This window comes from Heterodontus francisci, chromosome 14 (genome assembly GCF_036365525.1).
Source record: "Heterodontus francisci isolate sHetFra1 chromosome 14, sHetFra1.hap1, whole genome shotgun sequence".
NCBI classification, from domain to species: Eukaryota; Metazoa; Chordata; class Chondrichthyes; order Heterodontiformes; family Heterodontidae; genus Heterodontus; species Heterodontus francisci.
Window position 1 is genome coordinate 64276220 of NC_090384.1, and position 27996 is coordinate 64304215.

Below are 27996 nucleotides of genomic sequence, written 5' to 3' on the forward strand. Positions count from 1 at the left end.
AAATTAACAATAGTTCACTAGAATAAGACCATTAAATTTAACAAAGGACAAGTGGCTGTGACAGTGTGACAATGCTGGATCAGACAATGCAGGCTCTCTGCAGTTGATTAGCACATAAGTCAAGCTTCTTATTGTACGTTTTACATGTCACTTCCAATAAACAACTCTGTTTATGCAAGGTATAGTTAGTCCGAAAAATTGTAATTCTACTCATGATCAACTAGTGCATTTTTGTTATTGGGATTCAATGATGTTTGCCAGCCATTGGTCCAATTGTTGATGGTCCTACAGCATTTATTCTTAGCTCTGCAACAGTATTATTTTGCCAATAAAATGGCAAGCATGTGTAGTTAGGATCATTTTGTTGCTTAATATAAGGAAAATGGATATTGTCTTTTTTCCCCAACTGACCATATTATTTATATTCCACCATGAATGATTTTCAGTGTTCAATGTTTTGGATACTTAACAGAGTGCAATGATGTGGGACATCCAGACTTTATGTTCCTATATAAAGGAGTTCATACAAACTGCAGGTGAACAGATTAAATGAAACATTTTAAGTTTTTCTAACGAAATTCCAAATTGTTCAAAGGTGTCCGAAATTCTCAACTATTTGTATGGCCGTAGAAATCTGGAAACTTTTGAGCGCAATAGTCGAATAAATGACTTTGGAAACATTTCTCTGGATTCTTGTGCTGTGTACTTAAAGTAATTTTGTGGATGTGCTAACACGTCAAACAGAGCCTTGATGAGTTTCTTGTCCTGAAAAAAAATGCATAAGCATCAATCGAAATCCAAGTTTTGTAATCGATAATAGATAAAATAAAAAAGGGCCAATATGGTATCCAAAACGCAATTCTGATTTTAATAAAACTTGGGATTACACACTTTGACTGTGCAATTTTAGTTCTTGGTTATGTTTTTGCAGCAAGTTTATCAAAAGTATATTTTTCTTAGAGTTCCTGGGCTATGAATAGGAAAAGGTAATCAGTATCCCCACAGCTGATTGGTAACTAGTGACCTCTATAGGAAAGTGCATGTGTATGGGTAATGAGTAAAGATAGGATCAGTAGTAGGCTGCCATTATCAATGGAACTTGCTCCAATCTAAAAGATCGCTGTCAGAAAAGTTAGGAAAAACGAAAAAAGAAAAAGGACATTTGAGAGGTTGGGAAAGCAATATTGTAATGAATTGATAATTTTGCATAATCAAAAATATCAATAAAGGGTCAAATCTTCCTGGAAAAATAATGGCGCATTAACAAAGCACACTGTTATTAATGCACAAATCAGCCAGTAAGTCCGGCGGGATGAAGAGATACGCCTTGAGTTGCGAATCTCCTGAACCTGCTGGTCAATTTACACTACTCTACCATTCTATCCACTCCAACTAGGCCCCGCATAATTTTGTACACCTCAATTAAATATCCCTTCAGCCTCCTTTGTTCCAAAGAATACAACCTCAGCCTATCCAATCTTTCCTCATAGTTAAAATTCTCCATTTCTGGCAACATCCTCATAAATCTCTTTTGTACCCTCTCTGGTGCAATCACATCTTCCTCTACTGTGGTGATCAGAACTCTAATTGTGGCATGATTGTGAGAGATAATTTAAGTGCCAATCAGATTAATACTGCACACTTCTGAATATTTACTGATACATCACCTGTCTTGGGATATTTTACAATGTTAAAGGTGCTATATAAATGTATGATGTCATTGCTGTTTATGAAATTAGACAATGCTTAGTCAGCAGAACTGAATTAGGCATATGCTATTTAATTTTAAAAAAATTTTACCAGGAGCTCTGCAAAAGCACAATAAAGAACCCCCTCTTCCCCTAAATTGACATTATAATGTTTGAGGAACTCAGCTCCAAACTCTACTAGCTATATTATCAACTGTTATTCACTATAGCAATGGGATTCATTGTAGCATGCAGGATATTCAGTTCCCAAGAACTATGTTATATGCAAGTTAAATATCTCTCATCAATAACCACAGGGAAATTAAAACAGAAATAAGAGCAGCAAAGAGAAAGTACTAGAAGAGACTGGCAGCTGACCGAAAAGGGAATCCAAAAGGCATCGATAGGCATATGAAGGTAAAAGGGTAGCAAAAGGAGGAGTGGGACTAATTAGGGACTAAAAAGGAGATATACGCATGGAGGCAGAGGGCATGGCTGTGGTACTAAATGAGTACTTTACATCTGTCTTTACCAAAGAAGATGCTGCCAAAGTCAAAGAGGAGGTAGTTAAGACACTGGATGAGCTAAAAATTGATAAACAGGAGGTATTAGAAAGGCTGACTGTACTTACAGTTGATAAGTCACCAGGACCAGATCAGATGTATCTGGGGATACTGAGAGAAGTAAGAATGGAAATTGTGGAGGTCCTGGCCATAATCACAAAAAAACCAAGAATCGTAGCAAATCAAGGTGCACAAGGGAGGGAGGAGCTTAAGGCAGTTACTATCACTAGAGAAAAAGTACTAGGAAAACTAATAGTACTAAAGGCTGACAAGTCCCCTGGCCCTGATAGCCTGCATTCTTGGGTCTTAAAAGAAGTGGCTGCAGAGATAGTAGATGCATTGGTTGTAATCTTCCAAAATTCCCTAGATTCTGGTAAGGTTCCAGCAGATTGGAAAATCACAAATGTAACATCGCTATTCAAAAAAGACAGAAAGCAGGAAACTATAGACCAATTAGCCTAACATCTGTCATTGGGAAATTGCTGGAATCCATTATTAGGGAAGTAGTAGAAGGACATTTAGAAAATCATAATAGAAACAAGCAGTGTCAATATGGTTTTATGAAAGGAAAATTGTATTTGACAAATTCATTAGAGTTTTCTGAGGATGTAACAAGCAGGGTGGATAAATGGGAACTAGTAGTTGGATTAGATAAGGTGCCACATAAAAGGTTACTGCACAAGATAAGAGTTCATGGTGTTGGGGGTAAACATTAGCATAGTTAGAGGATTGGCTCACTAATAGGAAACAGCCGAGATAAATGGGTCATTGGCAAACTGTAACTAGTGGTGTGCCACTGGGATCAGTAATGGGGCCTCAACTATTTGCGATCTATATTAATGACTTGGATGAAGGGACTGAGTGTGTTGTAGCCAAATTTGCTGACTGTACAAAGGTAGGTCAGAAAGCAAGTTGTGAGGAGAACACAGAGTCTGCAAAGGGATATAGATAGGTTAAGCGAGTGGGAAAAATTTGGCAGATGGAGTATAATGTGGGAAAATGTGAGGTTGCCCACTTTGATGATAAAAATAGAAAAGTAGAATAGCATTTACATGGAGAGAGACTGCAGAATGCTGCAATACAGAGTGATCTGGGTGTGCTCATACATGAATTACAAAATGTTAGCATGCAGGTACAGCAAGTAATGTTGGCCTTTATTGCAAGGGGGATGGAGTATAAAAGTAGGGAAGTCTTCCTACAACTGTACAGGGCATTGGTGAGACCGTACCTAGAGTACTGCATACAATTTTGGTCTCCCTATTTAAGGAGGGATACACTTGCATTGGAGGCAGTTTAGAAAAGGTTCACTAGGTTGATTCCTGGATGAAGAGGTTGCCTTATGAGGAAAGGTTGAACAGGTTGGGCCTGTACTCATTAGAGTTTAGAAGAATGAGAGGTGATCTTATTGAAACATAAGATTTTGAGCTGGTTTGACAGGGTAGATGCTGAAAGAATGTTTCCCCTCATGGGGGAATCTATAACTAAGGGGCACAGTTTCAAAATAAGGGGTCTCCCATTTAATACAGAGATGAGGAGGATTTCTTCTCTCGGAGGATTTCTTCTCTCAGAGGTTGTTCATCTTTGAAATTCTTTATTCCTGAGAGCAGTGGAGGCTGGGTCATTGTCTAGCTCAGCCTTGAATATATTCAGAGTTTTGATCTGAAAGGGAGTAAAGGGTTATGGGGGACAAGCAGGATAGCGGAATTAAGGCCACAATCAGATCGGCCATGATCTTGTTGAATGGCGGAGCAGTCTCGAGGGGTGGAGTGACCTACTTCTGCTATTATTTCTAATGTTCTTCGGTTCCAATCCTCCTTAGTTACAGGGGTGATGCCAGAGGACTGGAGGATTACAAATCTTGTGCAAAAAGGATCTAAGGATAAACCCAGCAACAACAGGCCAGTCAGTTTAACCTCAATGATGGGAAAGCTTTTAGCAACAATAATCCAGGACAAAATTAACAGTCACTTGGACAAATGTGGTTTAATAAAGGAAAGCCAGCATGAATTTGTTAAGGGCATATCATGTTTAACTAATTTTTGAGTTTTTCGATGAAGTAACAGAAAGGGTTGATGAGGGTAATGTGGCTCAAGTGGTGTACATGGACTTCCAAAAGGCATTTGATGAAGTGCCACATAACAGACTTTTCATCAAAGTTGAAGCCCACGGAATAAAAGGGACAGTGGCTAAGTGACAGGAAACGGAGAGTAGCGGTGAACAGTTGTTTTTCAGACTGGAGGAAAGTATACAGTGAGGTTCCCCAGGGGTCAGTATTACAACGATTGCTTTTCTTGATATATATTAATGACCTAGACCTGGGTATACAGTATAGGGCACAATTTCAAAATTTGCAGATGACACAAAATGTGGAAGTATTGTGAACTGTGAGGAGGATAGTGATAGGCTTTATGAGGACATAGACAGGCTGGCAGAACGGGCGGACACGTGGCAGATAAAATTTAATGCAGAGAAGTGTGAAGTGATACATGTTGGGAGGAAAAATGAGGAGAGACAATATAAAATATAGAGTACAGTTCTAAAGGGGGTACAGGAGCAGAGGGACCTGGGGGTGTATGTGTTCAAATCATTGATGATGACAGGGCAGGTTGAGAAACCAGTTAACAAGGCATAAAGTATCCTGGGCTTTATAAATAGAAGCATACAGCACAAAGCAAGGAAGTTATGGTGAACCTTTATAAAACACTGGTTTGGCTCAGCAGGACTATTATCCCTAATTCTGGACACCACACTTTAGGAAGGATGAGAAGGCACTGGAGAGAGTGCAGAAAAGATTTACACAATGGTTCCAGGGATGATAGACTTCAGTTACAAGGATAGATTAGCCAAGCTGGGGCTGTTCTCTTTACAGAAGAGAAGGTTGAGAGGAGATTTGATAGAGGTGTTCAAAATCATGAGGGGTCTGGACAGAGTAGATAGGAAGGAACCGTTCCCACTGATGGAAGGCTTGAGAACCAGAGGACACCTATTTAAGGTAATTGGCAACAGAACCAGAGGCAACATGAGAAATTTTTTTTTTTAAACGCAGGATCTGGCGAAGACAGATTCAATTGTGGCTTTCAAAAGGGAATTGGGCAATTATTTAAAGAGAAAAATTCGCAGGGCTACTGGGAAAAGGCAGGGGAGTGGGACTAGCTCTTAGAGAGCCAGCATAGACATGATGGGCCAAAAGGAGGCCATTCTATGATATAGTGCCATGGGATCTTTTACATTCACCTGTGAGGGCATACAGGGTCTCAGTTTAACGTCTTATACAAAAGACAGCACCTCCAACAGTGCAGCTCTCCACTGGAGGGTCAGCCTTGATTTTTGGGCTCATGTCCTGAAGTGGGACTTGAAACTAGAACCTTGTGACTCAGAGGCAAGAGTGGTACCAAATGAGCCATAGCTGACACATAGTGATCTATCCTACTTGTTTCAGAAATTAAGATTTAGCCACATGCTGTTCCTAGCCTTGAAAGTATTTTCTAGTGCACAAGATTGAGAAAATGGACAGAATTCAGAGTGAAAAAAGTTATGACAGAAAATATAAATGATTACTTATCATGATTCTGCTTAACAAAGGATGCTGTTAAATATGAATTTTTGTGTATCAATAAAAATTGCGAAAACACTACAGTCAAATGCATCTTGCTCCAATATTTGTTCTTTGTGATCTACCTTCAGTATTTCTTGATGGTTCTCAGATGCATACAATCGACCATCTCGAACTATATCCTCAATCAACTCTTGGTAATCCTCTGTAACAGAAAAAAAAAGATCAAGTTTTATTTTGATGGTTTGGATATGTACAATTGCACAAAGGCTTCTAAATGAAGCTGATGTGACTGGAAAACAGAACATTTACTCTTTTTTTCTCTTTCATTCACTGAAAGTTTTCTTGCTTTGGTAAAGAATTTACCTTTTTCCCTAAACCAGCTTAGTTACTTTCTACTACCACTTTTTCTCAGTTCTACTGTTCTCTGTTCTATTAATATTCCTTTTACACTTGATCTAAGTTGTGATGTATTAGAATGTTATAGAGTCCACTTCATCATACAGACCACAAATAATGTTCCGAGTCATGATATCTCCCCAACATAACTACAACTGCCTTCAGCAACCATGAGTGGGAGGGAAGAAGGGGAAAAATAATCAGTCGGGACCCCTGACTTCAGCGGCCCCTCTTGGAAGGGAAAATGTAAGATGTCAGGTAATGACAGGATAGAATAAAAACAGAAAATGTGAGAAATGCTCTGCAAATCAGGCAGCATCTGTGGAGACTGAAACAGAGTTAACCCTTCAGGTTGATGACCTTTCATCAGAACTAGGAATAGGGATGTAACAGGTGGTAAACAAGTGAAATGAGGGGGGAGGGGAAAAGAAAAAAAGTGAAGGTCTATGATAGAGTGGAACGCGAGAGAGATTGAATGACAAAAAGGCCAAAGGGAATGGTATTGGGACAAGTCAAGAAACAAAGGTATGTCTAGAGGAGGTCTGAATGGAAAAATCATGAAGAGCTGCTGTCTGAAAGCAAAAAAAGGTAATAAAAACAATCAAGAGAGAATATCAAAACCAGCAAAGAGAAAGGAAACAAAATGGGGGAGAAGGTTACGATCTAAAACAGTTAACCTCAATGTTGGATTCAGAAAGCTGTATAGTGCCCAGTCACAAAATGAGGTGCTGTTCCTCAAGCTTGCATTGAGCTTCGTTGGAAGGAGGCCGAGGACAGAAAGGTCAGAGTGGGAGTAAGGTGGGGAATTGAAATGACAGGCGACTGGAAGTTTAGGGTCCCACAAAGCCATCACCCAATCTACGTTTGGTCTCTCCAGTCATGAGCAGTTAATACAGTAAGCTAAATTGAAAGGAGTACAAGTAAATCGCTGTTTCACATGGAAAGTATGTTTGGGACCTTGGACAGGGAGAAGAGAGGAGGTAAAAGGGCAGATGTTACATCTCCTGTGCTTGCTAGGAAAGGTGCCGTGGGGAGGGAAGAGGTTGACTGAGGAGTGGACCAAGGTATCATGGAGGGAACGGTCCCTTCAGAATGGTGAAAGGGGAGGGGAAGGGAAGATGTGTTTGGTGGTGGTATCACCCTGGAGGTGGTGGAAATGGCAGAGGATAATCCATTGAATGAGGAGGTAGGTGGTGTGGAGGGGGAACCCTATCGTGGTTCTGAAAGGGCAGGAATGGGTGAGAACAGAAGAGCATGAAATGGACTAGACAGGATTGAGGGGTCCCGTCATCCACAGTGGGGGAAAATCCTTGGTTGAGGAAAAGGACATACCAGAAGCAGTAGTATGGAATGTTGCTTCATCAAAACAGATGCAATGGAGACAAAGAAACTGGGAGAATGGATTGCAGTCCTCACAAGAAGCAGGCTGTGAGGAAGTGTAGTCAAGGTAGCTGTGGGAGTCAGTGAGCTTCTAGTGAAGATTGGTATATTGTCTCCATTTCTGGGAATACTCGAGAAGTCGAGGTAGGGAGGGGAAGAGTCAGAGATGGACCATGTGAAGGCGAGAGAAGGATAGAAATTGGAAATATAGTTGATGAAATTTTCCAGTTCAGGGTGAGAACAGGAAATGACAGCAGTACAGTCGTACAATTTAAAAGTTTTATCAAGGAGGCATCTGTATTTACCATCATACGTTACGTAAGGAACCTGAAATCCTTTGTCACTATTCCCTTCATTGGACTTGAATTGAATCCATAATTTTCTTGATCTTGAGGTGAATGCTATGGGCCGTTCATAGGTCTGACAGGTTTCATAGGTTGTCACTGAATTAGACAATGCTGGTCAATTACACAACAAGAACAGATTTAGTCATTGATATTGATAATTTTTGAATGCAAATCAGTTCATCCAAAACTCAGACCAAATTCTATTACTAAGCAGCTCTGTACTATTAATATTACTATAGCTAGTGTCAGTGGATTAATTGAAACAACTATCATTAAAGAAATGCTAGGTATGCAACATTTTAAACATCACATCCAACATTGTTCTGTTTAATTCAAAGCTCTCAATCAACTGGAGGATGCAAAATCTAACATTTTTTCTTCTGGAAAGTCTGTGTGTTTGAAATTTCATTCTGCTAGATTTACAATACATTGTCACATGAAGCATTAACCCATCTCCTTTATTTTAACAAACTATGCATTTCACACAAAAGAAATTCAACCCTTCCATGAAATTACAATGTCTTGTAAATTACTGTTGATCAGATGCCTCACTATAAGTATATAATTTCTTAGTAATCAAATGCATATTATTTATCAATAATGAGATCATAATCAAAACTGCATTTGTGTGGGCATCATCATATCTTAAGGAGATGAAGTGCACCGAAAGCTAACATGCACATTGATGACATGGGGAAGGATATCAGGCAGAGATTTTAAGTTGAAAACCTATCACTGAAATGCATAGGACAGTTTGAATCTGCTCATGTTGCACTCTGTCAGCCAGCTTTCCCCAGAAACCTCAATGGTGAAATGTACCTTGTGACATAGTACTGAGCTATACATAACTGGAAGGTTTCAGGTTTGATCCCTGATCTCTGCTGAGTTATCTGATCTAAGCTGAGATGGCAATGGGAGAGTGGGAAGAGAGGGACTACAATTGTGGGGGATAGAAAACTGGTCAGGGTTTCTGCTTCTCTGACTAACCAGTAACCTCTCTGCTATGTGTCTACTCATATGTGTATACAGCACACTGCATGAGCCCAGACTGAGTGTTTGTGTAATGTCTGACTGATGATGGTTATGTATTATAGAGTCGAAGAGACTTAGCAGTTGGCAGGAAAAAAGACAGAAGCGCAAGGGGAGAGCCAACTGTGTAACAGCCTCGACAAACAAATTTTTCTGCAGCACCTGTGGAAGAGCCTGTCACTCTAGAATTGGCCTTTATAGCCACTCCAGGCGCTGCTCCACACACCACTGACCACCCCCAGGTGCTTACCCATTGTCTCCGAGATAAGGAGGCCAAAGAAGAAGATGATTGTAGGGCTGCAATTACCTGTGGAACCATCTTCCCACATGAATCTATCACCACTTTCAACATAGGAGGGTAATAAACTGGGAGTTGAGATTCAAAGGTATCGATTCTTATAAAGTAAGCAGATAGGTATAAAATCTAATTGAGAAACATTATAAAATAATGAAGTTTATTACTATTCTGACTTACAGCTTTTTCTCATGACTAAGTAGTCACCACACTCATCATCAATCGGTAGGAATATTTCTGGGACAACAATGAGAATGCGCCGTTTTGGAGGTGGACTTAAGTTCCAAGTACATTCAACATTTGCAGGGTAGTCCCCAGGGTAATTTGGAGACTCAATATATCCAGTATACTCTCCAAGTTGTCCTCCACATTGTCTGTCTGATACACAATAACCACAAAAAAGTTAATTAAGAACTGCTAAATGCTTTTAGAAGCCATGTCAAGCTACAGAGTCAGCAGGAGTTCTAAAACACAGGCATTCAAATACAGGAGCTCTGATGTTAATATACCAAGATGATACACAGTTCTTTGGGTGATTAAGAACATGAACCCATTCCTACCTTCCCTTATCTGGACTGCTGGAAAACAAATGCATACTCATTCTAAGACTGCTGATTATTCAGATTTCTCAGGTGTTTATTTATATTTAATCATTTCCTAGTGCACTTCCCTTGTCTGATGTCAAATGTTCAACATGGCCAAATAATGTATTGAACTGCCACAATTGTGACACAGATAGAAAATAATAAATACTGATTGTTAAGGGTTTCTTAAATATTTCCAACCACAACTCACTTTTAACATGGTAAAACACTCCAATGCACTTCGCAGGAGTGGTAGCAAACAAAACAAGCCACATAAGATGATATTAGGGCAGATATGAACATACGAACAGACGTATGATACGGATAACATACAGATGACCAAAAGCTTGGTCAAAGAGGTAGATTTTAAGGAGTGTTTTAAAGGCGGAGATAGAGATAGAGAGGTGGAGAGGTTTAGGGAGCGAGTTCAAAAGCTTAGGGCCCAGGCACCTTAAGACACAGCCACCAATGGTGGAGAAATTAAGATTGGAGATGCTCAAGAGGACAGAATTAGAGGAACGCAGATAACTCAGAGGATTGTTAGGCTGGAGGAAATTACAGAGAGAGAGGGACAAGGCCATGGAGAGATTTGAAAACAAGGAGGTGAATTTTAAAATCAAGGCATTACAAAACCAGAAGCCAATGTAGGTCAGCAAGCATAAGGGATGATGATGAATGGGACGTGGTTTGAGTTAGGACATGGCAGCAGTTAGTTATTATTCATGGTTAATTTACATTAACACATACAATTAAAGTTTAAAAACATCAGTAAAGTAAAAATATTTGAAGTTCATGGCCCAATCATCATTTCACATGCTGCTTATGGGACAGATATGACAAGTTGTGCATCACTGTTCTGGAGGGTTTGCTGAAAGGAAATCTGAAAAATTGGTTTAAAGATTGCTTCAAAGTGATGAGGTTAGATTATATAACAAAAATTATACATCACAGCAAATGCTAGAAAAACAAATTAAATAATGCAGTATATATGATATAGCTCCATGTAATCACTCTTCTCTTTTTTGGCCTCCTTGTCTCAAGAGACAATGGGTAAGCACCTAGAGGTGGTCAGTGGTTTGTGAAGCAGCGCCTGGAGTGGCTATAAAGGTCAATTCTAGAGTGACAGATTCTTCCACAGGTGCTGCAGATAAAATTGGTTGTTGGGACTGTTACACAGTTGGCTCTCTCCTTGCGCTTCTGTCTTTTTTCCTGCCAACTGTTAAGTCTCTTCGACTCGCCACTCTTTAGAACCGACTTTATGGCTGTCAGCAAGCTTTGGCGATCACTGGCAACTGACTCCCACGACTTGTGATCAATGTCACAGGACTTCACGTCGCGTTTGCAGTCATCTTTAAAGTGGGGACATGGATGGCCGGTGATCTGATGCCAGTGACGAGCTCGCTCTACAATGCGTCCTTAGGGATCCTGCCATCTTCCATGCGGCTCACTTGGCCAAGCCATCTCGAGCGCCGCTGGCTCAGTAGGGTGTATATGCTGGGGATGTTGGCCGCCTCGAGGACTTCTGCATTGGAGATACAGTCCTGCCACCTGATGCCAAGGATTCTCCGGAGGCAGCGAAGATGGAATGAGTTGAGATGTCGCTCTTGGCTGACATATGTTGTCCAGGCCTCGCTGCCGTAGAGCAAGGTACTGAGGACACAGGCATGATACACTCAGACTTTTGTGTTCCATGTCAGTGCACTATTTTCCCACACTCTCTTGGCCAGTCTGGACATAGCAGAGGAAGCCTTTCCCATGCGCTTGTTGAATTCTGCATCGAGAGACAGGTTACTGGTGATAGTTGAGCCTAGGTAAGTGAACTCTTGAACCACTTCCAGAGCGTGGTCGTCGATATTGATGGATGGAGCATTTCTGACATCCTGTCCCATGGTGATCATTTTCTTGAGGCTGATGGTTAGGCCAAATTTGTTGCAGGCAGCTTCAATCCTGTCGATGAGTCTCTGCAGACACTCCTCTGTGTGGGATGTTAATGCAGCATCGTCAGCAAAGAGGAGTTCCCTGATGAGGACTTTCCGTACTTTGGTCTTCGCTGTAAGACGGGCAAGGTTGAACAACCTGCCATCTGATCGTGTGTGGAGGAAACTTCCTTCTTCTGAAGACTTGAACGCATGTGAGAGCAGCAGGGAGAAGAAGATCCCAAAGAGTGTAGGTGCGAGAACACAGCCCTGTTTCACGCCACTCAGGATCGGAAAGGGGTCTGATAAGGCACCGCTATGCTGAATTGTGCCTTTCATATTGTCATGGAATGAGGTGATGATACTTAGTAGCTTTGGTGGACATCCGATCTTTGCTAGTAGTCTAAAGAGTCCACGTCTGCTGACGAGGTCAAAGGCTTTGGTGAGATCAATGAAAGCAACATAGAGGGGAATCTGTTGTTTGCGGCATTTCTACTGTAGCTGGCAAAGGGAGAACAGCATGTCAATGGCGGATCTCTCTGCTCGAAAACCACACTGTGCCTCAGGGTAGACATGCTCAGCCAGCTTCTGGAGTCTGTTTAAAATGACTCGAGTGATTCCACAGTAGTTGTTGCAGTCACTGTGGTCACCCTTGTTCTTATAGAGGGTGATGATATTGGCATCACGCATGTCCTGTGGTACTGCTCCCTCATCCCAGCACGGGCAAAGCAGTGCATTGAGTGCTGACAGTATAGCAGGCTTGGCACTCTTGATTATTTCAGGGGTAATGCTGTCCTTTCCAGGGGCTTTTCCACTGGCTAGAGAATCAATGGCATCACTGAGTTTCGATTTTGTTGGCTGTTCGTCCAGCTCATCCATGACTGGCAGAGACTTTGCTGCATTGAGGGCAGTATCAGTAACAACATTTTCCCTGGAGTACAGTTCTAGGTAGTGCTCCACCCAGCGGTCCATTTGATTGCATTGGTCAGTGATCGTTTCCCCTGATTTAGACTTGAGGGGGGGGTGCGATCTTCTTGATGGTTGGCCCAAAAGCTCTCTTAATGCCATCATACATTCCTCTAATGTTTCCGGTGTCAGAGGCCAGCTGAATATGACTGCATAGGTGTTGCCAGTAGTTATTTGCACAGCGCCTGACTGTTCTTTGTGCAGTGCTTCTGGCTACTTTCAGTGCTACGGATGTTAATTCGCTGGGGGCTTTCTTGTAGTTCAACAGTGCAGTGCGCTTAGCAGCTATGACAGGTTCCAGCTCTTTAAAGTGAGATTGAAACCAGTCTGCATTCTGCTTCTCACGTTTGCCATAGGTGATCATTGCTGAGTCATAGATGGCGTCTCTGATGTGGGCCCACTTGTAATCACTATGGCAGAATAATGGCCCACATTTTGCAGTCAGTGGCGAAGCAACGGTGCTCGCTGCTGACCTTGAAAAAAGCTGCCCACAAAGATCTAGCGATCTCTGTGGCATGGATTTCTCCTTTCCTGAAGTCAATTTGAATCCACGTTAAGGGAATCTACAGGCGTCCAGCAACAGCGATGTCATCAAGCTGGGTAAGCAACCAATCATACTGAAATATTCTCACAGACAGCAATCCAGGAAGTAAAATGCACTAAATTTTCCACTTTTAATTTTCAAATTTTACAGAGAGTGAAATAAATTATTGGGACACATACATGTGCTTAAAATAGCAAATATCATAAACCTTTAAGAAAAAATTAAAAATATGAATTTTATCATAATGGAGAAATTTCACATTCCACAAATATAAAATTCGTTTTACACAGCCTGTGACACTGTTCAGCAGTAATTATGAACTTAGTACACCGTTTAAAACTCAGTTACACCTCATTCAACAAAGTAACTTTTTCAAGGGTTTTTACAATGAAATTAATAACATAAAAGTGGATATTTTTGCTAGTTCAGTGATCTCTACCTGATTGCAGTCTGGGGGTGTTCAACAGTGCACCCTATGGGGAAGCATAAAATAACTGACAACAACTTTTGGATTTCTGCATTTAACTGTCTCTGGAGTTTAGAAGAATGAGAGGTGATCTAATTGAGACATACAAGATTCTGAAAGACCTTGATATGATAGAAGCTGAGAGATTGTTTCCACTGGTCGGGGAATCCAGAATGCGGGGGCACAGTCTCAGGATAAGGGGTCAATCATTTAGGACTGAGATGAGGAGAAATTACTTCACTCAAAGGATTGTGAATCTTTGGAGTTCTCTACCCCAGAGGGTTGTGGATGCTCTATCATTGAATACATTTAAAGCTGGAATAGATAGATTTTTGGTCTTTCAGGGAATCAAAGGATATGGTGAGCGGGCAGGAAGTGGAATTGAAGCCCAAGATCAACCATGATCGTACTGAATGGTGGAGCAGGTTCTACGGGCCATATGGTCTACTTCTGCTCCTATTTCTTGTGTTCTTGTCAGCTTCAGAAGAGTAATGACAGTGAATGCTGATTGCAATGATGACAAAACTACCACAAAATCTGGGCCATAATGGGTTTCACTGATTGATACAATGTTCAGCAAAGTTATGAAGTAGGGTTAACCAATCACTACCACAGAATTATCATTGTAAGAAGATTAGCTCCTTCACATTGATTAGATATTGCACTGACCCATTGATGAAAATGATCACGATAATAGTTCTTAGATAAATGGAATTTCAAATATATAATATAGATTAGCACATAGACTACATGGAGTATGCTAGTTGGCAGTAGAACTAGGCTGAGATATCATTAATAATAAGCCCTAATTTCAAGCAATTTACCAATATAATTTCAACCACAGTAGTTGCTAGTCCTTGAAACCCAAGTTATTATATGCTATGGTGTTTGTTATAACACATACATACAGCTGTTGAAATCCATTTCCTTCCTTTCATGGCAAGGTTTTTTTACTCAGCAGTCACAGATGTCAGGTTCCCACTATTGAATCATGTAATTTGAAGGGAGTTGCTATTATACTGGACAATTTGAACTGAAATGCTACTGCACTGAGTGACCTGAATTTCTGTAAACAACCTGACATGACAGTTTGTCACATTCATATGGGAAGAAATCTGTCACACCTGATTTATGGGTGAAAAATAAGAGTTGAAGGAATCAATTACTGGGTACAGTCTGTTCTTTTCCAACTTCCAATGCTCTCTTTACAAACCACTGGTTAGGCCAACATGGACCTGAGTGCCTGCTCCATGCAGTATTTGCCAAATTTGGTTTTGGGATCCTGAAACAGGTGTTAGGCCATTAATTAGTCTATTCAAGATTCCTAAGACCTATTTCTTGTGGGAGCTACAAGAACGGAGTTTAGCAGATAGTGCGTTTCCATGAGGTGGTTGGGGGGGCTGTGGTGGGGGTGGGCGGGGTGGGGGGGGGGGAGGAGATCAGGTGCAGGACATGTATCCGGTCCAGTTTACATGAGGATGCAATCATTACATCCCCAAGTATGCTTCCATATAAATAGAAACAGGGCAAACGGAGTCAGCTCCTATAAAAGTAAAACAATTAGACAACTGAAGGGAATGACTGGCACTACTGAATCGAGAAGGTATTTACCAAACTTGTTAGGGAGATGTTACTCTGCATAATGTCATTTATGTACTCGTTATACAAAATGGTACTAATGGAAGAGTTAAATATAAAAAGCTTATCTTAAGAATACTTCAATTCCAGCATTGCTGCATTCTTTTGCACAGTGCCTGTACCAAGTGAGCTAGTACAATACAGCTGGCTTCAGCAGATATTGGCAGTTCAGTTGTGAGATCACTTTGAAGAGGACAAAATGAACTTGAAAAACTGACATTGGTGCCAGAGTTTATTTCACAACAATGCTGGAATCAGCATGGATCTGGAGAACTGTCTTTAGGTTTAAAAGGTAGGAAAGCTTTGACTGTCCCACCATTTGTTTTTCTATTGCTGAACAGAGCTCTAAGCATTTGCCTATATATGCCATAATTCTGAAAAGTTCCTGATACCACACCAAAGGAATATTGGAACAGGAATATTAGACCCTTGAGCCTGTTCTGCCATTCAATGAGTTCATGGCTGATCTAGGACCTAACTCCACATATCTACCTTTGCCCTATATCCCTGAATACCTTTGGTCAAGAAAAATCTCAGTCTCAGATTTAAAATTAAGGTTGATCTAGCATCAACTACTGTTTGTGGAAGAGTTCCAAACTTTTACTACTCTTTGTGTGTAGAAGTGATTCCTAATTTCACTACTGAAAGACCCAGCTCTACTAGCCCTAGAGTCCCCAAACAGTGGGAATAGCTTCTTACTATCTACCCTATCAGTTCCCCCTAATATCTAGAAAACCTCAATCAAGTCCATCAATAACCATCTAGGTTCCAGGTGATATAACTCTAGTTTGCATAATCTCTCCTCATAATTTAACCCTTGTGGTCCAGGTATCATTCTGGTAAATCTACGCTGCACTCTCTCCAAGGCCAATATATCCTTCCCAAGGTGTGATGCCCATAACTACTCACTGTACTCGAAGTGTGGCCTAGATAGAGCTTTGTATAGCTGTAACATAACTTCTACTGCTTATATTCTAGTCATCTAGATAAAATAACAGCATTCCATTCACCTTTTTGATTATTTTCTGTACATTTAATGATATATGTACTTGGACCCCAAACTCTCTTTGGACCTCCACTGTTTCTAGTTTTTCACTATTTGGAAAGCACTCTATTCTATCCCTTTTAGGTTCAATATAAATGGGACAATAAATAATTTTTCATGTATAAGTTCCACCAAAGCAGATGCCTACAGATAATAGATATGTATTCTGTGTATGATACAGAAATAAAACACCTACTTTTACACTGAGTAATATTAGTCGATCCATCAAAATCTGTTGTAGTATTTCCAGGACAAGCAACACAGTGATTCTGTCCAAACTCAGACTGATATAACCCCACTAGACATCGTATGCACCTGTGCGTGTTTGTATCATAAAAATGACCTGGTGAGCACTGAACTGTGGAAATAGAATGGAAGATCAAAACAAAATAGTATACATTTAACAAATGCAAAATTCTGTGACACTGAATTTGAGTGTTTCACTGAACTCACATCATAACTCTAGCAGGAATCTGGCAGAACCCACTGGAAAACCCACACCAGGAGTTCCCAGTTGCCCCACTCCGCTGCCTATAAAAGGCCAATGGCACTAAGGGGACAGAATTCCTGCTTCCTTGGCTCAGGAGGGAGGCCAAAACACGGAGATGAGGGTTGGCGACTTCCAAATGCGTGTAAGTGGGCCTCACCATGGCGGTCCAGGCTAGGCAAGCAGTGTGAAGCCTCCAAAACGTTTGAATATTAAAAAAAAAATTTGTGATTACCTTTTTTACACAGAGGGTCAAGGAGGAGCTGAATGGCGAGCCTGAGGGGCAAGGGCCTGGTGTGAGCTAAGTCAGCACTGGAAGACACTGATTGGGGTAAGGGTCAAAGAACAGTACAGCACAGGAACAGGCCATTCGGCCCTCCAAGCCTGGGCCAAAGGTCAAGTTCACGGCCTGTGGAGATTCGGGGAGATTCTGTTCCAGATTATCCAATAATAAAAATCTAGCAATCTTTTAAGATGAGAAAACATTCTTAACAGCACAGAACATGATCTGGAACATGGTTTGAAAAAAAGCAATTGAAAAGAAATGATTTCCATGCCCAATCGTTTCACTGGTCTGAAAATGAAAGAAGGAATAGAGTCATACATGAATTTTCACACACAGGATAGTAAAAATCTGGAATTCTCACCCCGAAAAGTCTGTGGATGCCAGCACAATTGGAGCTTTCAAGACTGAGATCGATAGATTCATTTTAACTTGTGGCTTTTTATATAGCTTCAGACCACCTAAAATTCACTGAGCACAAAGCTAAAGGGGAAATCAAATTTCAGGATTTCAACCCTGTTGGTCATCAGTGCGAACAGGGCAAATTGATTTGGCTTCCAATTTCCCCAGAGATTAAATACAGAAAAAATTGCTCCACCAGTCCACTTCAATGCAGCCAATAATGCTCCTTAGAGCAGAGAAGATTAAAGGGAAACTTAATAGGTGTTCAAAATCATGAAGGGTTTTGATAGAGTAAATGAGAAACTGTTTCTACTGGCAGAATGATTGCCAACCAGATGACACAGATTTAAGGTAATCGACAAAGACCCAGAGATGAGATGAGGAAAACTTGTTTTACACAGCGAGGTATTACGATCTGGGATGCACTGCCTGAAAGGATGGTGGAAACAGATTTAATGGTAACTTTCAAAAGGGAATTGAACAAATACTTGAAGAGGAGAAAACTGCAGTGTTACAGGAAAATAACAGGCCATGGGAATAATTGGATAGCTCTTTCAAAGAGTTGGCACAAGCATGATTGTCCAATGGCCTCTTTCTGAACTGTAAGATCTTATGATTCTAAAATGTGATTCAAAAATAAAAATAAAAATATCAGTTGCACCAAACACAAAGCTATTAATGTATCTGTAATCATATCATTGTGCTTCACTGTGAATTAATAACAAGGCAAAACCCTTGACAATGGCATTGTTCTGATAACCTTATACAAGTGCAGCATAACCTTTCCATATAAAATTCTATTTCTCACATCCAAAAAGAAAAACATGCCAAACCTCAAGCTTCTGACTGGAACATTCAGCAATCTCATCAGTGTTAGAAGACATAGTTTACAAAATGATCTTGCCTTTAGTTTCACAATCCTGAAACGATGCTGCTCCCTCATGTTTCGTTGTTAAACCTCCACCACAAGAAAAGCATGAAGTCCGCCCAACCTCTGGCTGGTATGTTCCAAAAGGACATTGTTGGCATGGCCTGAATCCATCAGAAGAAAACTCTCCATCAAGACACTGCCCTGAAACCAAATACAAGAATGAACTATTTCAAATTAAAAATGGGTGTGAATCTAAGGCCATTTCACTTACCAAATTACACAATATTATTTCATGCAATTAAATTGCCTCGGAAGCTTAACTTCTAGGACACATTCTTATTTTTTGTTTCTTTATGCAAGAGTACAGATTGTCCTCATGTAAAGAAATCAAATTCTGCTGAAACAATCTGAAATTGCCATACTTTTGTAAATGCAGCCCAAGTTCTGTGTTTTTTTAAAAAAGGGAAGAAAAGCTGCCCCCAAAGGAATGAATGAGATTGGGCACCACATGGATATTTACTTTGATTGATAATGTGAAGTTGAAGAATTCCTAATGGGGGTGATTTTTTGCAATAGTGGACCTGCCCTGATAAAATGAGTGATGAAACTGCACTGTTTTATGATGCCATGTGAATGACTTATATAAAAAAAAGACAAGAAAACATCTTTACGACTTCTATAAAAGATGATAGGAAAAATAAAGTATCTGATGGATATTATTCATGATTATACACAAAAATAGTGTAAAACTATTTCCTGAAGAAAAGTACCTTTATGTCCAGCCTTCAGTGAACAATAATGTCTGCTTGAACAAAGCCTACTGCATACAATTAATAAAAATTAGTTTACCTATGAGTGAGAGAGAACAGCAACAGTTTATGCCACTTTAAAAATAAAGATTACAAGCAGAGTAGTAATTTTGTTCCTCCTGACTGTAAATAAGTAAACAGGATAATTGTTACAGGTGACATTTGCACAACAGATTGACACAGGGTAATAAGTAATATTTTATCAAAGTGACTCCCGACAACGCAGAGCATGCATAGAGTGATCGCGAACGTCATCAGTACGTGCATACATTTGCCAGCTTGCCAGTATGAATGCGCGCATATGCGCACATGACATCAGCACGCAATGACGTCCTCAACCCTCAATAGCCGCCTCCATTTCCCCAAACAGTACCCCGCTCCCTCCCGCCATCCCTGCTGCAATCACCGCTTCCCCCCCTCATCCGCTCATTCTCCTCCACGGACGCTTCCCCCACTCAGCCACTCACTTCCACCCTCACCACTCCCCCCGCCCCCAGTCACATACTCCAAGCTTTGCTGCTCCCCACCCCCACCACCACACCGTCCCCCGGCCTCAACGCTCCCCCCCCCTCCCCTCGTCCAATCATTCCCTGCCATGCCATCCGAAGAAGAAGAGGCAGGGAACAAGCTGACGAATTGCAAGGCGGGGAGCAAGGGGCGACTGGGTGACGCGGGAGTGAGTGGTCGAGAGGAGGGAAGTGGTGTGGTCTGGAGTGAGCGGCTGAGTGGGGAGAAGCAGGGAGTGAGCTGCCGGAGTGAGGGGGGCTGAAGCAGGGAGCGAGAGGCTGAGGAGGGGCAACGGGGAGGCCGGGAGCGAGTGGCTGAGAGAAGGCAGCAGGGAGTGAGTGGCGAGAAGACAGGTGCAGGAGGGAGGGGCAAAGAGAAGCGCGATGGCAGGAGGCAGCGGGGCACTGTAGGGGATGGGATAGAGGCGGCGATCACAATCTTTGAGGGGATTTGGGTTTAATTTGTTTTTTGTGATAAATTGAGCAGTGCTATCTTTATTACTGGCAGCTGCTTGAGAAGTCGGAACAGTGACGTTTCAGTAGATGAGGCTGCATTTGTGCATGTCCTAGTACTGCGCCACCTAGTGGTCGAAATGCCAACAAACACAGTCATATTTTATAAATATTTAATGCACTAAAATCAACTTCAATTGTCGCAAAGATTATTCCTTTTTCAAATTTCAAGTCTTTAGCAATTCTGAAACTAGATTTAATCTTGGATAGGAAGGGTCAATTTTAACATGGCAAAATCAGCACTAAAGAGGCAGTAATGGCCTTGAAATGTTGACTTACTGCCTCATATATGCAACGCTCAGCCCACTGCCATTTTTAAAGGAGCTTACTACTGGGCAGCCAAAGTGTCTGTCTGTTTCAAACAGTGAGCCCCCTTCTAATATAATGGCAGTTCTCAGCCAGACTGCTAGGTGGAGCATTTCACCTTGCAGAGAAGCTGATACTTGCAGCCCAGCCCTGTGGCCAAGTACTTTCCCTGCAAACTGACACAACAGTCACCATCTGAACATTAGAAGCAATGGTGAAATCCAAGAACCCATTTCCAGCCCTCCAAACTGAAGACGGTGAATGTGGAGGAAAGCACCAGTGATAATAATATAGAAATTAATGAAAATAAATTCAAAATAAATCAGTGTGCACTTAAAAGAATTCGTACAAATAATCTGTTCAATATCATAATTTATGTAACATGAAGATGGATATTATAAAAACTGTCTATGCATTAATGAAATATCCGTTTCCAGTTTCCTTTACAGGGCATGTCAGCCATTTCGACCCTGCAAAGTCCTCCTTACTAAGCTGGGGGCTTGTGCCAAAGTTGGAAGAGCTGTCCCACAGACTAGTCAAGCAACAGTCTGACATAGTCATACTCATGGATTCATACCTTACAAACAATGTCCCAGACACTGCCATCACAATACCTGGCTATGTCCTGTCCCACCGGCAGGCAAGACCCAGTAGAGGTAGCGGCACAGTACCCTGGGAGTCCTCAACAACGACTCGGGACTCCATAAAGTCTCAAGGCATCAGGTCAAACACGGGCAAGGAAAGCTCCTAATTACCACCTACGGCCCTCCCTCAGCCGATGAATCAGTACTCCTCCATGTTGAACAGCACTTAGAGGAAGCACAGAGAATGGCAAAGGCACAGAATGTACTCTGAGTAGGGGACTTCAATGTCCATCACCAAGAGTGGCTTGGTAGCACCACTACTGACCGAGCTGGCCGAGTCCTAAAGTACATAGCTGCTAGACTGGGTCTGCGGCAGGTGGTGAGGGAATCAACAAGAGGGAAAAACATACTTGACCTCGTTCTCACCTATCTGCCTGCCGCAGATGCATCTGTCCATGACAGTATTTGTAGGAGTGACCACCACACAGTCCTTGTGGAGACGAAGTCCCGCCGTCATATTGAGGATACCCTCCATCGTGTTGTGTGGCACTATCACCATGCTAAATGGGATAGATTTCGAACAGATCTAACAATGCTAAACTGGGCATCCATGAGGCGCTGTGGGCCAACAGCAGCAGCAGAATTGTACTCAACCACAATCTGTAACTTCATGGCCTGGCATATCTCCCACTCTACCATTACCATCAAGACAGGAGACCAAACCTGGTTCAATGAAGAGTGCAGGAGGGCATGCCAGGAGCAGCACCAGGCATACCTCAAAATGAGGTGTCAACCTGGTGAAGCTACAACCTATGACTACTTGGGTGCCAAACTGCATAAGCAGCATGCAAAAGACAGAGCTAAGCGATCCTATAACCAACAGATCAGATCTAAGCTCTGCAGTCCGGTCACATCCAGTCATGAACAGTGATGGACAATTAAATAACTAACTGAGGAGGTGGCTCCACAAATATACCCATCCTCAATGATGGGGGAGCCCAGCACATCAGTGCAAAAGATAAGACTGAAGCATTTGCAACAATCTTCAGCCAGAAGTGCCGAGTGGATGATCCCTCTCGCCCTTCTCCTGAAGTCCCCAGCATCACAGATGCCAGTTTTCAGCCAATTCGATTCACTCCGCATGATATCAAGAAACAACTGAAGGCACTGGATACTGCAAAGGCTATGGGCCCTGACAATATTCCAGCAATAGTACTGAAGACCTGTGCTCCAGAACCTGCTACACCCCTAGCCAAGCAGTTCCAGTACAGCTACAACACGGGCATCTATCCCACAATGGGGCGGCACAGTGGCGCAGTGGTTAGCACTGCAGCCTCACAGCTCCAGGGACCCGGGTTCGATTCTGGGTACTGCCTGTGTGGAGTTTGCAAGTTCTCCCTGTGTCTGCGTGGGTTTTCTCCGGGTGCTCCGGTTTCCTCCCACAAGCCAAAAGACTTGCAGGTTGATAGGTAAATTGGCCATTATAAATTGTCACTAGTATAGGTAGGTGGTAGGGAAATATAGGGACAGGTGGCGATGTTTGGAAGGAATATGGGATTAGTGTAGGATTAGTATAAATGGGTGGTTGATGGTCGGCACAGACTCGGTGGGCCGAAGGGCCTGTTTCAGTGCTGTATCTCTAATCTAATCTAATCTAATGTGGAAAATTGCCCAGGTATGTCCCATACACAAAAAGCAGGACAAGTCCAACCTGACCAATTAGCGCCCCATCAGTCTATTCTCAAACATAAGTAAAGTGATGGAAGGAGTCGTTGACAGTGCTATCAAGCAGCACTTGCTTAGCAATAACCTACTCAGTGACGCTCAGTTTTGGTTCCGCCACGGCCACTCAGCTCCTGACCTCATTACAGCCTTAGTTCAAGCATGAACAAAAGAGCTGAACTCAAGAGGTGAGGTGAGAGTAACTGTCATTGACATCAAGGCAGCATTTGATCGAGTATGGCATCAAAGAGCCCTTGCAAAACTGACGTCAATGGGAATCAGGGGGAAAACTCTCCGCTGGTTGTAATCATACCTAGTGCAAAGGTTGTGGTTATTGGAGGAGTTCCTCAGGGTAGTGTCCTAGGCGCAACCATCTTCAGCTGCTTCATCAATGACCTTCCTTCAATAATAAGGTCAGAAGTGAGGATGTTTGCTGATGATTGCACAATATTCAGCAGCATTTGCGATGCCTCAGATTCTGAAGCAGTCTGTGTAGAAATGCAGCAAGACCTGGACAATATCCAGGCTTGGGCTGATAAGTAACATTCGCGCCACAATGACCATCTCCAACAAGAGAGAATCTAACCATCTCCCCTTGACATTCAATGGCATTACCATCGCTGAATCCCCCACTATCAACATCCTAGGGGCTACCATTGACCAGAAACTGAATTGGAGTAGCTATATAAATACCGTGGCTACAAGAGCAGGTCAGAGGTTAGGAATCCTGAGGCGAGTAACTCATCTCCTGACTCCCCAAAGCCTGTCCACCATCTACAAGGCACAAGTCAGGAGTGTGATGGAATACTCTCCACTTGCCTGGATGGGTGCAGCTCCAAGAATCAAGAAGCTTGACACCATCCAGGACAAAGCAGCCCACTTGATTGGCACCCCATCCTCAAACATTCACTCCCTCCACTACCAACGCACAGTGGCAGCAGTGTGTACCCTCTACAAGATGCACTGCAGCAATGCACCAAGACTCCTTAGACAGCACCTTCCAAACCCACGACCTCTGCCAACTAGAAGGACAAGGGCAGCAAATGCATGGGAACACTGCCACCTTTCGCTGTACCTTTCCCTGACCATGGAGGCAAGGCTGCAGTGGCAAGGCAAGAGGGGGACAGGGGACATCGAGTGACCACCAGGGCATCTGTCCTCCCAGGTCAGCAGGGAGGCAGAAGTCTGCCTTGATAGGGAGGAGAAGTGAATGCTTCCTGCAGCTCGGGGGCCCTCTCAGGGTGATACTGGTGTGGGCAACAGTTCCTCTGCCAGTATTGCCAATTCATCCAACATCTCAACCGAAAGAGGGCAGTACTACTTCTTTGTAGGAGATCCATAGCATCCTGAGGATGGCCGCCAAGGTTATCTGTAGCCACAGGGCACTAAATTCAGTAGGCAGCCTCCACCTCAGCTGACAGTGCAGGGGCTGCACTGCATAGAAGTTCATTGTAAGTGAATTAAGAAGTGCTTAGAATCACTGGGTTTTCACGGGTGAGCATTTGTCTATCGTTATACTGTCCACCTCCATTATGATTGTAAATAATTCTTTACTGCTAGGCATGGACTCCCTCCCTTTTTCCTCCATCAAGGGCATGACCCTTCACTGCATTCCAACCTCTAGTAAGAAGCTGCAGGCAATTACTGATGCTGCGAAGGCTCAACTCTAGAGCCTCACCAGATCAGCTATGCGTGAATGTTCAATAAGACAATGCATCGTTAAGGAAGGATCAAATGAAACACTAACATGTAAGAGCATTGCGAGCCTCCCTTGCAAGTTTCTCATGTCCAATATCATGTTGCTCCTGGGGTTCTTCATCTGGCCGAGCTTGCCCATCTTCCCACTCCACATCCTCATCATCTGAGGAGGCAGTCCGCTCCTCACTTTCCTCATTGCTCATCAGCTCCTCCCCCTGCAGGGCAAGACTGTGCAGAGTACAGGAAACCACAACGTTACGGGAGACCCTCACTGGGGCATACTGCAGGGCTCCTTCTGAACTGATCTAGGCCCCTGAATCTCATCTTCAGCAGACCAATGGCCTGCTCAATGGTAGCTCGCGTTGTACCGTGGCAGGCGTTGTACCTCTCCTCTGCATCTATGCGTGGGTTCCTCACAGGCATCAGCAGCCATGGCCTCAGTGGGTTGCCCTTGTCTCCAAGGATCCATTCATGAAAGCTGGAGGGAGGGTGGGAAAGTTCAGGAACCTGGGACTGCCTCAAAATGTATGCATCATGGCAACTTCCCAGGAAAGGTGCACAGACCTACAGGATTTATTTATGGTGGTCACACACCAGTTTAACACTGAGGGAGTGGAAGCCCTGCCTGTTGATGAAGGCCGCTGGCTGGTGTTCCGGAGCCTTGATGGTCACATGCATGCAGTTGATGACTCCCTGCACCTGGGGGAATCCACCAAAACCAATGGCCCTCTCTGCTTGTGAGTTGGGATCTGTGCAGAAGCACACATAATCTCTGGTCCTCCTGAACAGGGCAGGACATTGGTGACCTCCTTGATTCACCGATGTGCCCTGGACTGCGAGATTCCACAAATGGCCCCTGTGGATCCCTGGAATCATCCGGTGGCATAGAAGTTCAGCACCACAGTGACCTTCATGGCCACTGACATTGGATTTCCACCTAGTCTCCTGAGGCACAGCTCAATATGCATCATTGCATACAGATCAGTGATGGCCTCCCTGGAGAGCCGTAGTCTTCAGTGGCACTGCCCCTTGGACATCTACAGGTAGTTGAGTCTCGACCTGTACACACTTTCTGGAGTGTATCTCCTTCTGCGCCACCCACCTCCATCGCACTCTCCTCTTCATCTTTCTGCTGCGTCTGGAGGCCACTCCTGTGAGTTCATAGTCCGCTGTGGTGCTGCTGAAGGTGCCTTGCCCTCATTCCCGCTCAGATGCACTTCTTCAACGGGGTCCCGAATCCTGGGGAATGAGGCCCATGATAAATGGCCTCTCCCTTAAAGGCAGTCTTCCCTTGCCAGTGTCCCCCACTCATGACCCTTGCCCATGTGTCATTTGCCTGTTGCCCTCTTGAATTGGCCCACCTGCAGTGCAGCCAACCTTCCCCTCACTCCTGACACACTAAGCTCAGCCTTCCCTTCGTTGCCCTTCCAGGCCCTCAATGTTTGCCTTTCTGATAGCCTCCCCTTCCAGGCAGGCATGAGTAGCACGAGACCCATGTGCCATTTATAAAATTGCATCAAACACACAAAATCGCTTTCAATTGGCGATTTAACTAATTGAATTACCTGCACTCCACACCACCATCAGCTTTCATGTTTGCTGCCATGGACAAAATTGGGATGGAATGTCTCGAAGTCGGACTTTCTGTCCGACATGTCCCATCCCGATTTTATGTGCCCCCACACCTCCATACCTGTCCACATTGTTCCCTTAAAATTCAGCCCATTGTAGGAAGGGTCATACAATTCAAATAAGAAAGAATAAACTTGCTTTATATAGCTTCACGAACTCAGGCTGCCTCAAAGCATTTTACAGTCAATTAAATACTTTTGAGTTTAGCCAATGTTATAATGTAGGGAAATGAGCCAACCAATTTGCACACTGCAAGATTCCCCAAAGAGTAATGAGACAAATGACCAGCTAATCTGGGAATTAAATTCAACACTGTTATCACATTTGGCACTTTGGTCTGAAATGTGGTTTCATAGCAGCTTCTGAGTTTACATTAATTTGTCATTGATTTAGAAGTTGACAATTGAGATCAACGGGGAAGGCAATGTACTATTTAGACATGGCAAACTGGGCATTGATAACCTGCTTAATGTAGTTGTGTACTGGAAACAGGGATATGCATGATATTTCCCTTTTAGTATACTGGAAGAAGCCACTGGAAAAGCATGAAGCCTTGGTGCAGCAAGTGGCAGGTTTATTTGCAGGGGACTGCAGAGATCTGAAACAGCCTACTTGAAGGGAAGCTTCCTGATGCACTGCTTTTCAGATAGTTCCAAGAAAGCCTGCACTCCCTCGTACTGGGTACAGTCTCCTACGAGCAGCCTCACCTGCTGTCTTTTAATATTCCCAGCTGCCTCTGCTGCTCTTTTTCCTCCACCTGTTCCTCCATATAAGTTAAACTGGCAATATTAGCACCAATGATCAGCAGAAAGAGCTTAGTAATGCAATAAAGTCCGAGAAAGAAGCAATCGGGAAGTTGGAAGTTCAAACAACACAATACCACAGAGATCCTGTGTTCCAATTACCTGCAGCTGAGTGCCTTGTTAAAGTAAATGGATAAGTGCATTCCCTAGTGGCTGCTTTTGCTGTTTCTTCACTGCAAAATGGATTTTGGTCAGAAATGGGACACAAGCAGGTCCCCAGGTTTTCTGAAGCCTCACTGGTGGAGCTTGGAGAGAAATGAGGGCAATGAGTGGACTCCTGTTCCCCAGCAGTGCCAGGAGGGTTGCTAAGTACTCTGTCCACCAGGCATGGAGAGATTTGCAGAGGTCATCAACTCTAGGACCTGGATACAGCGCAAGAAATGCTTCAATGAGCTCATGAGAGGAACAATGGTGAGTACTGAATTCCTCTCTGTCTCCACAACACATGGGTACTGTCATTCACCCACCCCTTTATTATTCCCAACAATACCCTTCCTGCCATTACTTCCTTCAACAGCTAGCACAAAGCCATACTACACCAATTAGGAAGGCAAATGGTATGTTGGCTTTTATTGCAAGAGGATTTGAGTAAAGACATCTTGCTGCAATTATACAGAGCCTTGGTGAGACCGCACCTGGAGTATTGTGTACAGTTTTGGCCTCCTTACCTAAGGAAGGATATACTTGCCTTGGAGGGAGTGCAACAAAGGTTCACCAGACTGATTCCTGGGATGGCAGAATCGTCCTATGAGGAGAGATTGAAGAGACTGGGTCTGTATTCTCCAAAGTTAAGAAGAACGAGAGGTGATCTCATTGAAGCATACAGAATTCTTACAGGGTGGATGCAGGAAGGATGTTTCCCCCGGCTGGGGGCTCTGGAAGCAGGAGACACAGTCTCAGAATAAGGACTGAGATGAGGAGGAATTTCTTCACTCGGAAGGTGGTGAATCTTTGGAATTCTCTAACC

At 43.0% G+C, this 27996-nt stretch overlaps 1 protein-coding gene across 1 annotated transcript in view; it reads right to left on the reverse strand.

Annotated features, from left to right (window-relative positions):
- Positions 1 to 537: 537 nt before the first annotated feature.
- Positions 538 to 27996, reverse strand: part of scube2 (signal peptide, CUB domain, EGF-like 2) — a 177750-nt gene continuing 150291 nt past the window's right edge. The window contains exons 14-18 of the mRNA XM_068046883.1: positions 18490 to 18657; positions 16610 to 16771; positions 7889 to 8041; positions 5930 to 6009; positions 538 to 765 (exon numbers count right to left, since the gene is read on the reverse strand). Coding sequence (XP_067902984.1) covers positions 613 to 765; positions 5930 to 6009; positions 7889 to 8041; positions 16610 to 16771; positions 18490 to 18657 — 716 coding nt within the window. The 3' untranslated portion in view covers positions 538 to 612. The remainder of the gene's footprint in view (positions 766 to 5929; positions 6010 to 7888; positions 8042 to 16609; positions 16772 to 18489; positions 18658 to 27996) is intronic.